Source organism: Piliocolobus tephrosceles, chromosome 2, assembly GCF_002776525.5.
Source record: "Piliocolobus tephrosceles isolate RC106 chromosome 2, ASM277652v3, whole genome shotgun sequence".
Taxonomy (NCBI): Eukaryota; Metazoa; Chordata; class Mammalia; order Primates; family Cercopithecidae; genus Piliocolobus; species Piliocolobus tephrosceles.
Genome location: NC_045435.1, coordinates 132,564,056 through 132,578,191, shown reverse-complemented (window position 1 = coordinate 132,578,191; position 14,136 = coordinate 132,564,056). Strand labels below are relative to the sequence as shown.

General features: G+C 45.0%; 1 protein-coding gene across 1 annotated transcript; it reads right to left on the bottom strand.

Annotated features, from left to right (window-relative positions):
- Positions 1 to 258: 258 nt before the first annotated feature.
- On the bottom strand, positions 259 to 2,471 carry RAP2B (RAP2B, member of RAS oncogene family). Its single transcript, XM_023232084.1, has one exon. The coding sequence runs from the start codon at positions 2,280 to 2,282 to the stop codon at positions 1,731 to 1,733; it is 552 nt and encodes a 183-aa protein (XP_023087852.1). The 5' UTR covers positions 2,283 to 2,471; the 3' UTR covers positions 259 to 1,730.
- Between the last annotated feature and the right edge of the window lie 11,665 nt (positions 2,472 to 14,136).

Sequence of the window (14,136 nt, the reverse complement as noted above, 5' to 3'; positions counted from 1 at the left end):
TTCCATGTCAGATCAGATTCAAAATACCTGTTCATCTTCTAATCAGATGGTAATGGCCATACCCAGGGCTTCCTCGACCTTGATGGTTTTCTCCAAATTTAAAAAGTTGAGAGTAGTGTCATCCATCTTGTCACTGAGACACTTCTGTCTTTAAAATTTCACAAATAGCTCGGGAGAGTATCATGCACCTACCCCATCCACCTCAGCCACGATACTGTATTAAATCACTGAATATGAAACACAGAAACACAAACAATAGTTTTGGGTTTCTTTAAAAATGACATTTGTATTAAAAGTCTTAAAATGAAGAGACAATGATTAAACGCATGAAATTAAAAATTACAATTAGTTAGAATTGGTACATCGCAACAGTAAAATTTTGCTCTTTGCTTCTGGAGGAACACCCTACAACAGGTAATTTAAAAAATTAAAAATAATATAAAAGGGGAGCTAAATACCTGAAAACTTAAGCAAAATGAAGCAAAAAAAAAAAAAAAAAAAGGAAACAAATTCATTGCAAGAGATGGAAATTACATTTTAAAGACTGAAAAAAATAAAGAAATTCACTAAACAACAGGCCCTATTGTCCTGGCTCCTTCTGAAAGATTATTGAAAGGAAACTGGGAAGTGGTTTGGGGAATAGCAGATTCTGGGATATGGTGGGAAGTTCACAGGTTGGCACCGGCTGGAACAGCTGAGTTTTGAAGGCACTCTGCAGACACAGGGGTGCTGGGGGCCCTGAATCACATTTACAAAGTCTTTGTACTGTATTTTAAAAAGCTAGTCATTAAAATCGGTTACTGCCAACCAAAAAACAAAAACAAAAGGCTAAACTTAAAACACACACACACACCACACACACACACCATAGTACACACGAAAATGTGCAGATCTGTAACATTTTTTTCACAGCTGATAAAAAAAAAAAATACTACCGTTCTCCCCCAGACTCCCCTTTGATACAGTAGGTAAACAAAATAGATTTTTTTTCCACAAATATCAGCAGACACTTTCTGGCACCCCACACTGTATTGGCATCAGTGTTAACAGTCCCAGTTCAGATGTGCAATACTTCAGATTGGATACACTGTAACAAGAATCCAACTTTGCATAGACATCCTCAGAATCGCAATCAGTCATGGGGTTGCCCTTCCAAGCTGGCAGAAAAGGAACCCGATCTTAACTTCCAGCTACTCCTGGAAAACAAGGAAAAAAACAAAAGTTTCTTCCTCTCCTCCTGCTCCTTCATATGGTTCTCCCGGACTTCCTTCCATGTATTTAAAACTTGGAACTAGAAAAACGGTTGTTGACCAAAAAAAAAAAAAGAAAAGAAAAACCATTTCCACCTTCTCCCCCTCCTTTTCCTCCACCCCTCCCCCCTCCCATTTTTTTTCCAGGCTGAAACTTTTGCTTGGTGGGTGTCAAGCTGCCGATACTGCGCCCTAACGGCTACTTAAACGGGGAAATATGCATCAACCAAAATCAGGGAGAAACGTACATGCTGCAAAGAACCACATTTCCACCAGAGTATCGGATGGGCAGGACGGGACACCCCCTCGGGCACAGGGTGGAGGCAGGGGACGCCAGCCGCGGAAGCCAGCCGGGCTCCCAAGACACCCTGGCCAATGCAAAGTGGTCTCCAATCTCAAAGCAATAAAGAAATCACATTTAGGAGAGTCGGATGCGTTTGGCTTTTGTGCGCAGAGCGCGGCCGGCGCGCGGCGGCCGCCTCAGAGGATCACGCAGGCCGAGCAGCAGCCCTCATCGCCGTTGGGCTGCGCCGCGTAGTTCATCTGCCGCACGATCTCTGCAAACAGCTCGTCTACCGAGGCTTTGTTTTTGGCCGACGTCTCCATGAAGGGGCAGCTCCACTCCTCAGCCAGGGCCTTGCCCTCGCCGTACGAGACCTCGCGCTCGCCCTCCAGGTCCACCTTGTTGCCCACCAGGATCATGGGCACGCGCTCGTACCGCTTCACGCGGATGATCTGGTCCCGCATGGGCTTGATGTCCTGGAAGCTCTGCTGGTTGACGAGGCTGTAGACCAGGATGAAGCCCTGACCGTTCTTGATATACAGGTCCCGCATGGACGCGAACTGCTCGGTGCCCGCAGTATCCAGGATCTCCAGCACCGACGGCGACGAGTCCACCTCAATCTCCTTGCGGTAGAAGTCTTCGATGGTCGGGTCGTACTTCTCGATGAAGGAACCCGTCACGAACTGCACCGTGAGCGCGGACTTGCCCACGCCGCCCGAGCCCAGCACCACCACTTTGTACTCTCTCATGGCTCCGTCAGCGCTCTCGCCGCGCCTGCCGCGGCCCCGTCGGGGCTGCGCGCCGGGGAAGGCTGGGCTTGGCGGCTGGACTTCTCTTCCCCTTCCTCAGCTCCGCAGGAAAAACCCAGGAGAGAGTAGCCCAGAGAATGCAGGGCGGAAACCACCGAGCGGGGGCCGTGCGCCGGGCCGGCCCGCGGCGGCGGCGTGTCCCTGGGGCGCGGGTCGGGGCCCCGCAGCAGTCCGCGGCGGCAGCAGCAGCAGCCCGGGCGGCGAACCAGGAGGACAATGCCCGCAGCCTGCGCGAGGCGACGGCTGGCGCTCCTAGCTGCGGCAGCCCGGGAGGGCGGGGAGGCGGTGGCGGCGGGCTGCGGAGGTGGCTGCTAATTGCGCGTCGGGCCGGGACGCGCGTGGCATGAGTCCCCGCGGAACGTGCGCCCACCGCCGCGGCCCATCGCGCTCTCTCCCGCAGCCGCTACTGGGCGAGGGCTTCCTACTCGCCGCGCGCAGCCCGGCCCTCCCCTCCCCGGCGAGCATGCCCAGTGCGTTCCGGCCGCGCCTTACTCAAGCAGCCGCTCCTGGTTTTCCGCGGGGCCGGGAGGGGGCGGGGATGTAGGCGGGGCTCCGGATTTGAGTCCAGTCTGGGGAGTGGCGCGAGTTAGGAACTGGCTGGGAGATGGGGTGTGTGTGCGTACACTGGAGCGAGGAAAGCGCTGTAGGGAGCACGCAGGCCGCTTTCTTTTACAGCTGTGGGAGTGGTGGACAAGGGCGGAGGCTCTGCGAGAAGCATGTGGGCGCGGCGGGCCGCCTCAGGATGGAGTAGGCTGTGGTCTTGCCAACTCCCGTTATCAAAGGCCTAAGGACGCCATTCACCCAGCCCCGGGCGGGCGTGTGTCTGGAGCCGGAAACCCGAAGTCATATGGGTGCCGTGGAAAGCACGAGCAGCCGGCGGAGCATCCCGGCCCCATAGATTTTTCTACACCGTTCGCCACAGAAACGCTACTCTGTGCACTGCAGCCTTGCACAAAGAAAACAGGAGGTACTCCAAGCCTGAGATACTGTCCCGACTAGGAAAGGGGTAGCCTCTGGTACCTGCAGCTCTCTCGGGGCAGGATCCCGCGGGTCGTACCCACCTCCCCGCTCGGGTGCGGTCAAAACCCGGAGACTAGATTACATCCCAATCCAGAAGTCTCCGGGCGCCCGCAGTTAGTTCAGGGCATGCTCAGTCGCAGAGCAGGTTTTTGGGCTTGGAAGTAGGAAGCTTTTGCACCACACACCCACACTCTAGCTCAAATTACCTCTCCCAGACTCCGCACTCATTGGTCTCGGGACGCGAGTCTCACACCCCTAAGTGTTGTTGATTGGCTGCCGCCAAGGCTTTATCAGTTTGGGGCGCTTCATTGGCTAAAAAGTAGCCTCCGCTCTCGATTGGTTATTTATAGAGATTGAGGGGAGAGGCGGAGGCACAGCTGTTCTTTCCCCGCTGCTCCCCCACTCCGTGCCTCCCACTTCCCCAACGCTGGCGTTTTGAAGTAAAAGTGAAAAAATAAGAGGCATTTAGGCTGAGAGCTCAGAACTAAATATAGTTCTTTGTTGGTGTTTTCGAGAGAGTCTGACTCCTCGGTTTCCAGTCACGACTGCCCCTCAAAGGGAGCACAAAGGGCTAATTACAGGTTTTGGTCCGCAGGAAACCTCAGAGTTGCCAAGTTTTTTTGCAGGGAGTGGGAGGGGGGCGACGAGCCGAAATGGGCCACTAGGAATTCGTTTCACCCGGAGGGGTAGGGGAGTGTCCAAGCTTGCCTCAGAGGAAGCGTCTTCGCTGGCTGGCGGGCAATAGCTAGACTTGGCTGGGCTGACGCTCCCGGGAGGTGCGAGGGAGATGCCCCGACTTGTTCCGACTCCCTTGCTCCTCGCTGAGGAGGGATGTCAAGACCTGTCTGCAGGCTTAGCGCGGCGGCGCGCGCCACGGGTGCGGGGTGGGGAGGGAGGCGGTGGAGCTGCGTCAGCGCTGGCTCCTAGTCCTGATGTCACTGCTCCCTGGTTTCACCGTCAGCATCGGAGGGTAAACCTGGGCAAGGCTAACACTTGGTTTCAGTTCCTAATGCCGCGTGACTCACACTGCGTTTGCTAGTTAACCTCCAAACCCCTGACCGAAGCTTCTTCCACGCGTCTGCAGCGTGAAGTCCTCGGGCACCGAACCGGGCGGGACGTGGGCTGCCCCTGATTCCTTGGGTGAGGTGGGTGGTGCCCACACCCGCGCCTCACCCCATCGTTTAGTGGAGAGAGGAGACTTTCACCTTGACTGTCAGAGTGCTTGGATGTAATGAAGCTTATATAATTCTCCAGAAAAACCTCTCAGAGGCAAACTCGCCTAAGCTGGAGAGAACCCTGCCAACATTCACCCAATATGTAATGGCCGCCAAGCGTTTTACATGTACTGTCACTCCTCATAATAATAATTATTTACCCATTTTAAAGATGAGGAAACTGAGGCTGTGAGATGATCAGTAATTTGCCTGCGATGCCACAACTAGAAAGTGGTCAACCTAAGATTGCAACCCAGGGATTTGCCTGCAGAGCCTAGTCTCATAACCACTAGACCATACTTACCTGTCACATGAATGTTCCGGTATGTTATTCTTTCTTGGGTGAATTTAGAGGCAGTGTGTTCAGACTGGCTCTTAAACCCAAGCAAGAGGGACCTCCGCCCACAGCCACCCTCTGGCTTTTCTCTGACAGGGCTCCTCTTCCGGTCAGGTAGATGGCCCAGCTGGATCCTGACCCTCTTCCAGACTGTATAGTCTGGACTGCTCTGCCCAAATGGTGCCAAGTCCACTTTCAGGATCTGGTCGGGACTCTGAACTCACTCCTGTGTCCAAAATAGCTCTTCTTTGGGGGTGTGGACAGTACCTGGACCTGTGGGCTAAGGTGTACACTCCCGGTGCTTTGGGCCCCTCCTAGTGCAGGAAGAGGGATCATTTGCGATCAGCTTTATCCTCCATGACACCTTCCAGCGGGGCCCTTAGAGAAGTCCAGGAATTCATAATTCACAACTGGCCATCCAGCTCCGTGTAGGAGGTATTTGTCAAGGTGGGAGGACAGGTCATATTTTGTTTAACAGTTTGTTATCTTGATTTATGACTTAAATACTTAGGTTAATGCTATGTGAGCCCCTATTTGTACTCTTAACCACAAATATTAGGTGTGGTTCTGAGTGTGATATAGAAGCAAATGCTTTGTCCTTCTGGGCCTGAAGTCTAATCTTAAGTATTGGATATCAGTTGAGGCCTTAGGCGAGTCACTTAAGTTCTCCTAACCTTACTTTCCCTTTCTATAAAAGGATGATAATATAATTTGCCTTACCCACCTAGCTACACAAGGAACCTTGGAGAGAATCTGGTCACCAAATCAATCATTTTACAGCAAAGAGAGCAGAGCAGAATTAGGACCCTGGTGTCTTAGCTGCCCTTACCATGTGCCAGGCTGTCTAGAGGCATAAGAATTAACAGATAATAGATGGAAACATGTTTCTAAAGCTGCAGGACCCCATATGTGCATCAAATTACTGCTCAGACCCAGAGAGCCTGACAGTCCCTTGAGAAAAGACCATTCCTAAGAATCTAGGTAGCCATGTGGATGGGTATTACTGAACCTTTATGTCCTCCTCAGTACCAGAAAGATGCCACAATTTGAGTACTTTTTATTAGGAATTCTTTAATAGCAATTTTTATTACATTCAGATGGTCTTCCACAGAATTATATTGGAGCTCTGGGATTTCAAATGAAGCAATGAAAAGTGTACAATTTTTTTTTTTTTCTTTTTTTTAGACAGTGTCTTGCTCTGTCACCCAGGCTGGAGTGCAATGGCATGATCTCAGCTCACCACATACTCTGCCTCCCAGGTTCAAGTGATTCTCCAGCCTCAGCCTCCTGAGTAACTGGGATTACAAGTGCCTGCCACCACACCTAGCTAATTTTTGTATTTTTAGTAGAGACAGGGTTTCATCATGTTGGCCAGGCTGGTCTCGAATTCCTGATCTCAGGTGATCCGCCCACCTTGGCCTCCCAAAGTACTGGGATTACAGACGTGAGCCACTGCGCCTAGCCCAGTGTACAAATCTTTAAGGTTGATCATTTCTTCATGTAAAATCTGTTAGGAATATTTTTACCCCCACTCACAGCGTGAAACATTATCTATCCTGTACCATAATTATTACATTTACATAGCTAAGTCTTGTCACCTTAAGCACCACATGAAATGCTCAAGGGCAAGGTCCATGTCTAGTTTATCTTTAGAGCCACCATTGTCCTTCGTAAGTACTGTAGAAAGCCCTCAAATATTTATTAAATGTGTGAATGGTATTTTATCCTTTTCCAAACTCTATTTGTGTTAGAAGATCATATCAATCCTTGATAAGATATAACATGTTTTTGATCCACAGAAAAATGTATACTAATGTTTCAGCCTCTCTCCCTGAGTCACCAAGATGCTGGAGTGATCAAAGTCTTCATTTACTGGGGTGAAAACACTAAATCAGTGCTATCTTGAGGAAAGATACCAAAGCATCCAATGGATAAACCTTGTGTCTAAAGAAGACAACATTTTCAGATCACGTGGAAAGGCATTTCTGAAAAACAGTCTAACGTAAAAGCTATCAGGAAGAGACAGCTTAACCTTGATACTTTTCATAAACAGGGGTCCCATTCCTAACCTTTGCTCACACAGGGACCTGCTTCCAAGATACACAGGTTGGACCTTGAAAGAATTAGATTTCTTTTAATTCCTCAAGAAAATAAGTACCCGCTTGTTCTTTTCATTTGTACTAGGTAAGTGGAGGTTTATTTCATGATGTTCATAGTTTTAGTGTCACCTATAGGTAAACAAAAATTATAAACAAATTCTGATTTTGAAAGCACCAAAGGTAAATTGATAGTGACCATATATCATTATTTGAAAGTGGAAGTAGGCCGGGCACGATGGCTCACACCTGTAATTCCAGCACTTTGGGAGCCTGAGGCAGGCAGATCACGAGGTCAGGAGTTTGAGTCCAGCCTGGCCAAAATGGCAAAACCCCATCTCTACTAAAAATACGAGAATTGACTGGGTGTGGTGGCACACACTTGTGGTCCCAGCTGCTTGGGGGGCTGAGGCAGGAGAATCACTCAAACCTGGGAGGTGGAGGTTGCAGTGAGCAGAGATTGTGCCACTGCACTCCAGCCTGAGTGACAGACTGAGACTCCATCTCAAAAAAATACATAAAAGGGGAGGTATAAATGTGAAATTAACTGTGCCTTACTGTGTTCTCAATAAATGTTAAGTAACTGAATATATTATAACTTGACCCCGTATCCACTAGTAGACTTAAGATATTTTACTTTATCAATGGTCCTTTTTTAATAATCTTCAGTAATGTCTCTAAAAATATTTTGTAAGTCAACCAAACCATCATTATCATTTCATACTATTCAGATTACACTTTGGGTAGATAACATATTACACATTATTTCACACTACTACATACTATTCATGTTATACTTTGGGAAGCCATTTTGTAAGAACAATTACTTGTAATGAGATTTTATATCTTTATATTTTAACAGTGTCCTAAAATCCTAGCATGATAACTAGGAGAGAAAAAGATCTGCCTAGTTTTCTAATTTCAGTGTCTGCCTATATATCTTATGCTCTGATTCTTTTTTCCTGTTTTAATTATCCTTCAAAGGAAAGTGTATAGAAGAGTCTTAAATTTTAAATTAACCTCTTAAAATCAAGTTTTCTATAAACTTTTTTTACAGGCAAAAACAAATAGGAGTATCAAAAGCTATGTCTCAAAGCTGTTATTTAACAGTTTAATATTAAATAATGATCTCAACATATAAATTAATATACTGTATTATTTTTGATAAGGAAAACCACTCATGTCTCCATAGACCGTGCCTTCTAGGCCTTTGTGGACTAGAGTTTCACACAGCCCTAGGCAAATAACACACACTATTCAGTATGTTTGAGTTCTGTCATAAACTCTTAGCAATGATTTTGCATATTTTCTTTTTTTTTTTTTCCTAGACCAAGTCTTGCTCTGTCGCCCAGGCTTGTGTGCAGTGGCGTGATCTCAGCTCACTGCAACCTCTACCTCTAGGCTTAAGCGATTCTCCTGCCTCAGCCTCCCTAGTAGCTGGGATTACAGGCATGCACAACCATGCTGGGCTTTTTGTTTTTTGTTTTTAGTTGAGACAGGGTTTCACCATGTTAGCCAGACTAGTCTCGAACTCTTAACCTTGTGATCCGCCCGCCTTGGCGTCCCAAAGTGCTGGGATTACAAGTGTGAGCCACCGCGCCCAGCCTCATATTTTCATTTTTTTACGTGATTGTAGAAAAAGAAAAAGTGCCTCTTTTCCAAGATAAGCGTTCTGACCTTTTCCATCAGACCTCAGATTTGCCGGAGACCCTCATCTGTAGAGAAAAGAACAGAACTTGCTTGTAGCATGACTTTCATGTGATGAATGTACTCTCAAGGGAAATTTTAGATAACGATTTCATTAATCCTGTTTTTCTTAGTTGAAAGCTCAATTTCAAATCCCAGTCTAAGATTTGTCTCTTCACAACCTCCTGTTCCAGAAAACCAAATACAACAAGAATGAGAGAAATTGCAGTTCCATTAAAAAGAATTTTTCTGCCAGGCGTGGTGGCTCACGCCTGTAATCCCAGCACTTTGGGAGGCTGAGGCAGGTGGATCATGAGCTCAAGAGATCGAGACCATCCTGGCCAACATGGTGAAACCCCGTTTCTACTAAAATTACAAAAAATTAGCGGGCATGGTGGCGGGTTCCTGTAGTCCCACCTACTCAGGAGGCTGAGGCAGGAGAATCACTTGGACCCGGGAGGCGGAGGTTGCAGTGAGCCGAGATTGTGCTACTGCACTCCAGCCTGGTGACACAGTGAGACTCCGTCTTAAAAAAAAAAAGAATTTTCCTCTCACTTTCTTCTCACCACCACTAGATTAAACGAGCCCCCTTTTCTCCTGCAGGGACAACAATCCACCACTTGCCATGAGGTATGATCAAAGCCTATCACCCCTTCTGCAGCAGTGGCTCCAGTAAGTCTTTCAAACTTTGTGGTTTTGATGGAGACAATGAGACATCAATTCCCCCAACTTCCTTTGGGGCAAAGGAAGTTCCTTTATAAATTTTCCTTCAAAAGCCAGCCACAGGGTCTGGTTTAAGGAATCTGCCTAATGGGAGTTCTGTTTTACTGGCCACTAGTTACATAATCTAGCAATCAGAGGGTAAAGGAAAAGATTGTGTGTGTGGTGTCTTAAGAAGATAATACATGGCGGGTGCGGTTGCTCATGACTGTAATCCTAGCACTTTGGGAGGCCGAGGCGGGCAGATCACTTGAGGCCAGGAGTTTGAGACTAGCCTGGCCAACATGGTGAAACCCCTAAAAATAAAAAATAAAAAAATTAGCTGTGTGAAAGTGGTACACACCTGGGGTCCCAGCTACTTGGGAGGCTGAGGCAGGAGAACTGCTTGAACCCAGGAGGTGAAGGTTGCAGTGAGCCAAGACCATGCCATTGCACTCCAGCCTGTGTACAGAGCAAGGCTCTGACTCAAAAAATAAAAATAAAAATAAGGGGCCGGGCGCAGTGGCTCAAGCCTGTAATCCCAGCACCTTGGGAGGCTGAGACGGGTGGATCACGAGCTCAAGAGATCGAGACCATCCTGGCTAACACGGTGAAACCCCATCTCTACTAAAAAATACAAAAAAACTAGCCGGGCGAGGTGGCGGGTGCCTGTAGTCCCAGCTACTTGGGAGGCTGAGGCAGGAGAATGGCGTGAACCCTGGAGGCGGAGCTTGCAGTGAGCTGAGATCTGGCCACTGCACTCCAGCCTGGGCGACAGAGCGAGACTCCGTCTCAAAAAAAATAAAATAAAATAAAAAAAAGAAGAAGACAATAACAAGTGATACTGCAGTATTCAGGCTATTTAAATAATTTTGTGATTGTTATATTCAATTCTGTCATAGAAGTTTGTAAATCTTTTGAAGTTTTCTCTAAATCTATTTTAAAACACATGTAAAATGGAAATTACTGCTCTATTATTCAACTATTATAATATGAACATATTACCACAAAATATAAAAATAAAATTCTTTCTGTCAAGGAATTTAAATTTTAAAAATATCTATTGCCTCGTAGACTATAATGTGGAATTAACAAGACATGATCCTGGAAAATTGAACAAATATTTCTGTATTTCACATAAGCTAAATATCCTAAATAATCAGTGCAGACATTTTTGTGTAAAGGGCCAGATAGTAAATACTGCAGATTTTGCAGGTCATACCATCTCTGTTGCACCTATACATTTCTGTTGCACCTTATAGCATGAGAACAGCTATAGAAAATATGTAAATAGATGTGTTCCAGTAATACTTTATGAAAATAGATGGTGGACTGCATTTGGCCCATGGATCCATAGTTTGCTAATTTCTAAACCGTATATTGAGGGGAAAAAAATCTTTATTTGTTTCTGGAGTTTCTTTTAGTCAAAATAAACTACTAATCTGTCATTAGATAGAATCATAACTCTTGGCCATAAGTTATAGTAAAATGACCACTCACATAGTGAGTATATTTCAACCAATATGACTGTAATTCTGTATGGTTGCTATTTTTACATAAATCATGTAAAATTTCTTCTCAACAGTTAAGTTTCGCTTTGTCACCAAGACTGCAGTGCAGTGGCACAATCTCCGCTCATTGCAGCCTCTGCCTCCTGGATTCAAGTGATTCTCCTGCCTCAGCCTCCCCAGTAGCTGGGACTACAGATGTGTACCACCACACCCAGCTAATTTTTGTATTTTTAGTAGAGACAGGGTCTCACTGTGTTGGCCAAAGTGGTCTCAAATTCCTGGCCTCAAGTGATCCACCTGCCTCAACCTTCCAAAGTGCTGAGATTACAGGTGTGAACCACTGTGCCTGGCCCATATCTGCCATTTTTTATTGTACTTCTAACATCTTTTTCTTATCGATTTGTAATTGTTGATTATGGATTATGGTTATATATAGGGGAAAACTAGTCCCATGTCAATCATATACCTCACAAATAACTTTATAAGTTTGTTATTAGACTTTTGTTTATGCTTTTTTATTTAGTTTCTTTTTAATTTCTGTTTTAAATATATTAATCTCTTCCTTTATGAGTTTCCTTTGTGAATTTCTTGCTACAGATTGGAAGACTCCTCCCATTCCAAGATATTTTATACAATTAACGTTTTCTTCTAGCATTGTTAGGGTTTTATTTTTTAATGGTTAAATTTTGGTTTGTTTTTCCACTGAAAGGAGAGCATCAGTAAAGATGGCAAGATTGAAATCCAAGCAGTAGGATGTCCACTGAATAGAAATTTCTGAGGAAAGTGCAAGGTGGGTGTGAGAACTCTGGTGGCAAGAATGAGGAAGTATCCCCCTTCTCAAACAGGAAAGAAGAGCCAAGAGACCTGAAAAGGAACTGGAGCCAAGAAGGTGAAAAGGTGAGAATTCACACTGCAAATAACCTTCTCTCTGTAAATAAAAATGGTAAGGCACCTGCTGAAAGATGGGAGACCATGTGTGAGTTTGGAAATCTGAGTAATAATGAAGCTGTTTCTAACAGTGACTGCAGTGCAGCACAAAGTTGTCAGGCTGTTAAATTTGGGTTACAGAAATTTGTGAAGATGCCAATTCAGGTTTTTTTGTTTTTATTAAGAAGGATACTAGCAATTCTTAAATCTGTCAGATCAGATTATCTTAAAATTTCTGAAGGCTTTTTTCAACACAAACAAATAAGTGTTTATAAAATGAACTATGTATTTCCCATATGCTCATACCTTTAGTGAAAATATGCACATCAACTTATGACTTATGTAATTAAAAATTCAATTACTAATGGGAAATTGGATGAACTCAGTAACTGTCTTACCTATGTCTCTTGAGTTTCTCTTTCTATTACATACTAAATTACCATAAAACCTTGATGACCTAAACTCTCAGATATTCAGTTCTTTTTTTTTTTTTTTTTTTGAGTAGTTGAGTATTTGTTTAGAAAACGTTGCTGTTGTCTGAGTTGTTCTGTCACAATAAGAAAAATATTTAGGCCGGGCGCGGTGGCTCACGCCTGTAATCCCAACACTTTGGGAGGCCGAGGTGGGTGGATCACCTGAGGTCAGGAGTTTGAGACCAGCCTAGCCAACCTGGTAAAACCTCATCTTTACTAAAAATACAAAAGTTTGCCAGACACGGTGGTTGGCGCCGGTAATCCTAGATACTTGGGAGGCTGAGGCAGGAGAATTACTTGAACCCGGGAGGCGGATGTTGCAGTGAGCTGAGATCGTGCTATTATTTCACTCCAGCCTGGGCGACGAGAGCGAGACTGTCTCAAAGAGAAAAAAAAAAAGAAAAATATTTATATTCTCTTCATTAGATAACTAGTATTTATTTACTGTAATAAATTTGGAAAGTATAGAAAAGCAAAAAAAATAAAATAAAATAAACATAACAAATTACTCAAAAACAGAAAATTAACATTCTGTTTAACAGTCTTCTTGTCTTTTTATCATATAATTATTTTATATATTCCATAGGTCTAGTTTTCTTGTGCCTGTTTTAACTTGCAACTCAATTTAGGCCTCAGGTATTCTATAAACTACTGGTCAGGAAATAAGTCAAGAGCGATATCTTAACATTTTTTCTCTCTTATTTAATAGTTTGGGGTAATATAATATTTATATTTTTTATGCTAAAGTTGTTGCAATGCTACTGAGGTCAAAAGTTGCCCAGGCAGCTGCTCTCTTGACAAATCCCCTTAGGGCAGCCTGGTTGGAGTTGTTTGCCTGTTTGTCCTGCAGGTGGGATAAAGCATGTTCAGGTTCATGAACTCTGGGGCAGTAGAATATGGTTGCCCATCTGCACAATTAACCAGTGAATCGAGGGCATCAGCTGCATTCTCCCAAATGGTTTTGTCACTCTCCAGAAATTATCTTCCTCTTTGTTGCAAACAGTGCCCTTTGATGTGTCAGCACCATTCAAAGCACCAGCAGTGACTTCTGCATCACTAACACATTTCTGCTTTCTTTGTCAGTTTGCACCCAGGCTTCTATCTCTTTTGCTCAAAGTTTTTCCTGAGGCTTAAAAGAAATCTGCCCCTTACTCTTTCCAAAGTATGTCTTAGCATACTTTCCAAAGTATGTCCCAATAAGCATTCGGAAATGACTTATTCTCTCAAGGCTACAAAATCTCTACCAGAAAAATTTTTTAAAAGGTACTTTTGGCCAGACACAGTGGCTCAAGCCTGTAATCCTGGCACTTTGGGAGGCCGAGACGGGCGGATCACGAGGTCGGGAGATGGAGACCATCCTGGCTAACATGGTGAAACCCCGTCTCTACTAAAAAATACAAAAATCTAGCCGGGTGCGGTGGCGGGCGCCTGTAGTCCCAGCTACTCAGGAGGCTGAGGCAGGAGAATGGCATAAACCCGGGAGGCGGAGCTTGCAGTGAGCTGAGATCCGGCCACTGCACTCCAGCCTGGGCGACAGAGTGAGACTCCGTCTCAAAAAAAAAAAAAGAAAAAAAAAAGGTACTTTTGCTGACATGATTTCAGGCCATTTTCTGTACATTGTTCATGTTTGATTTGACTAGAATACCAGGCATAAGCAATATTTAATACTGTACATTCATTATAATAATGGGGTGAGAACTCCTAAATATTACATGCCTGATAAACCTACTTCTTCATTAAACTTCATATGCAGTACAATTTTCTATGTGGAATAAAACTTTTTTTTTTTTTTTTTTGAGACGGAGTCTCACTCTGTCGCACAGGCTGGAGT

What these genes read in the sequence shown, in the direction of transcription:
- RAP2B (XM_023232084.1), bottom strand. Translation starts at nt 2,282, where the DNA reads ATGAGAGAGTACAAAGTGGTGGTGCTGGGCTCGGGCGGCGTGGGCAAG.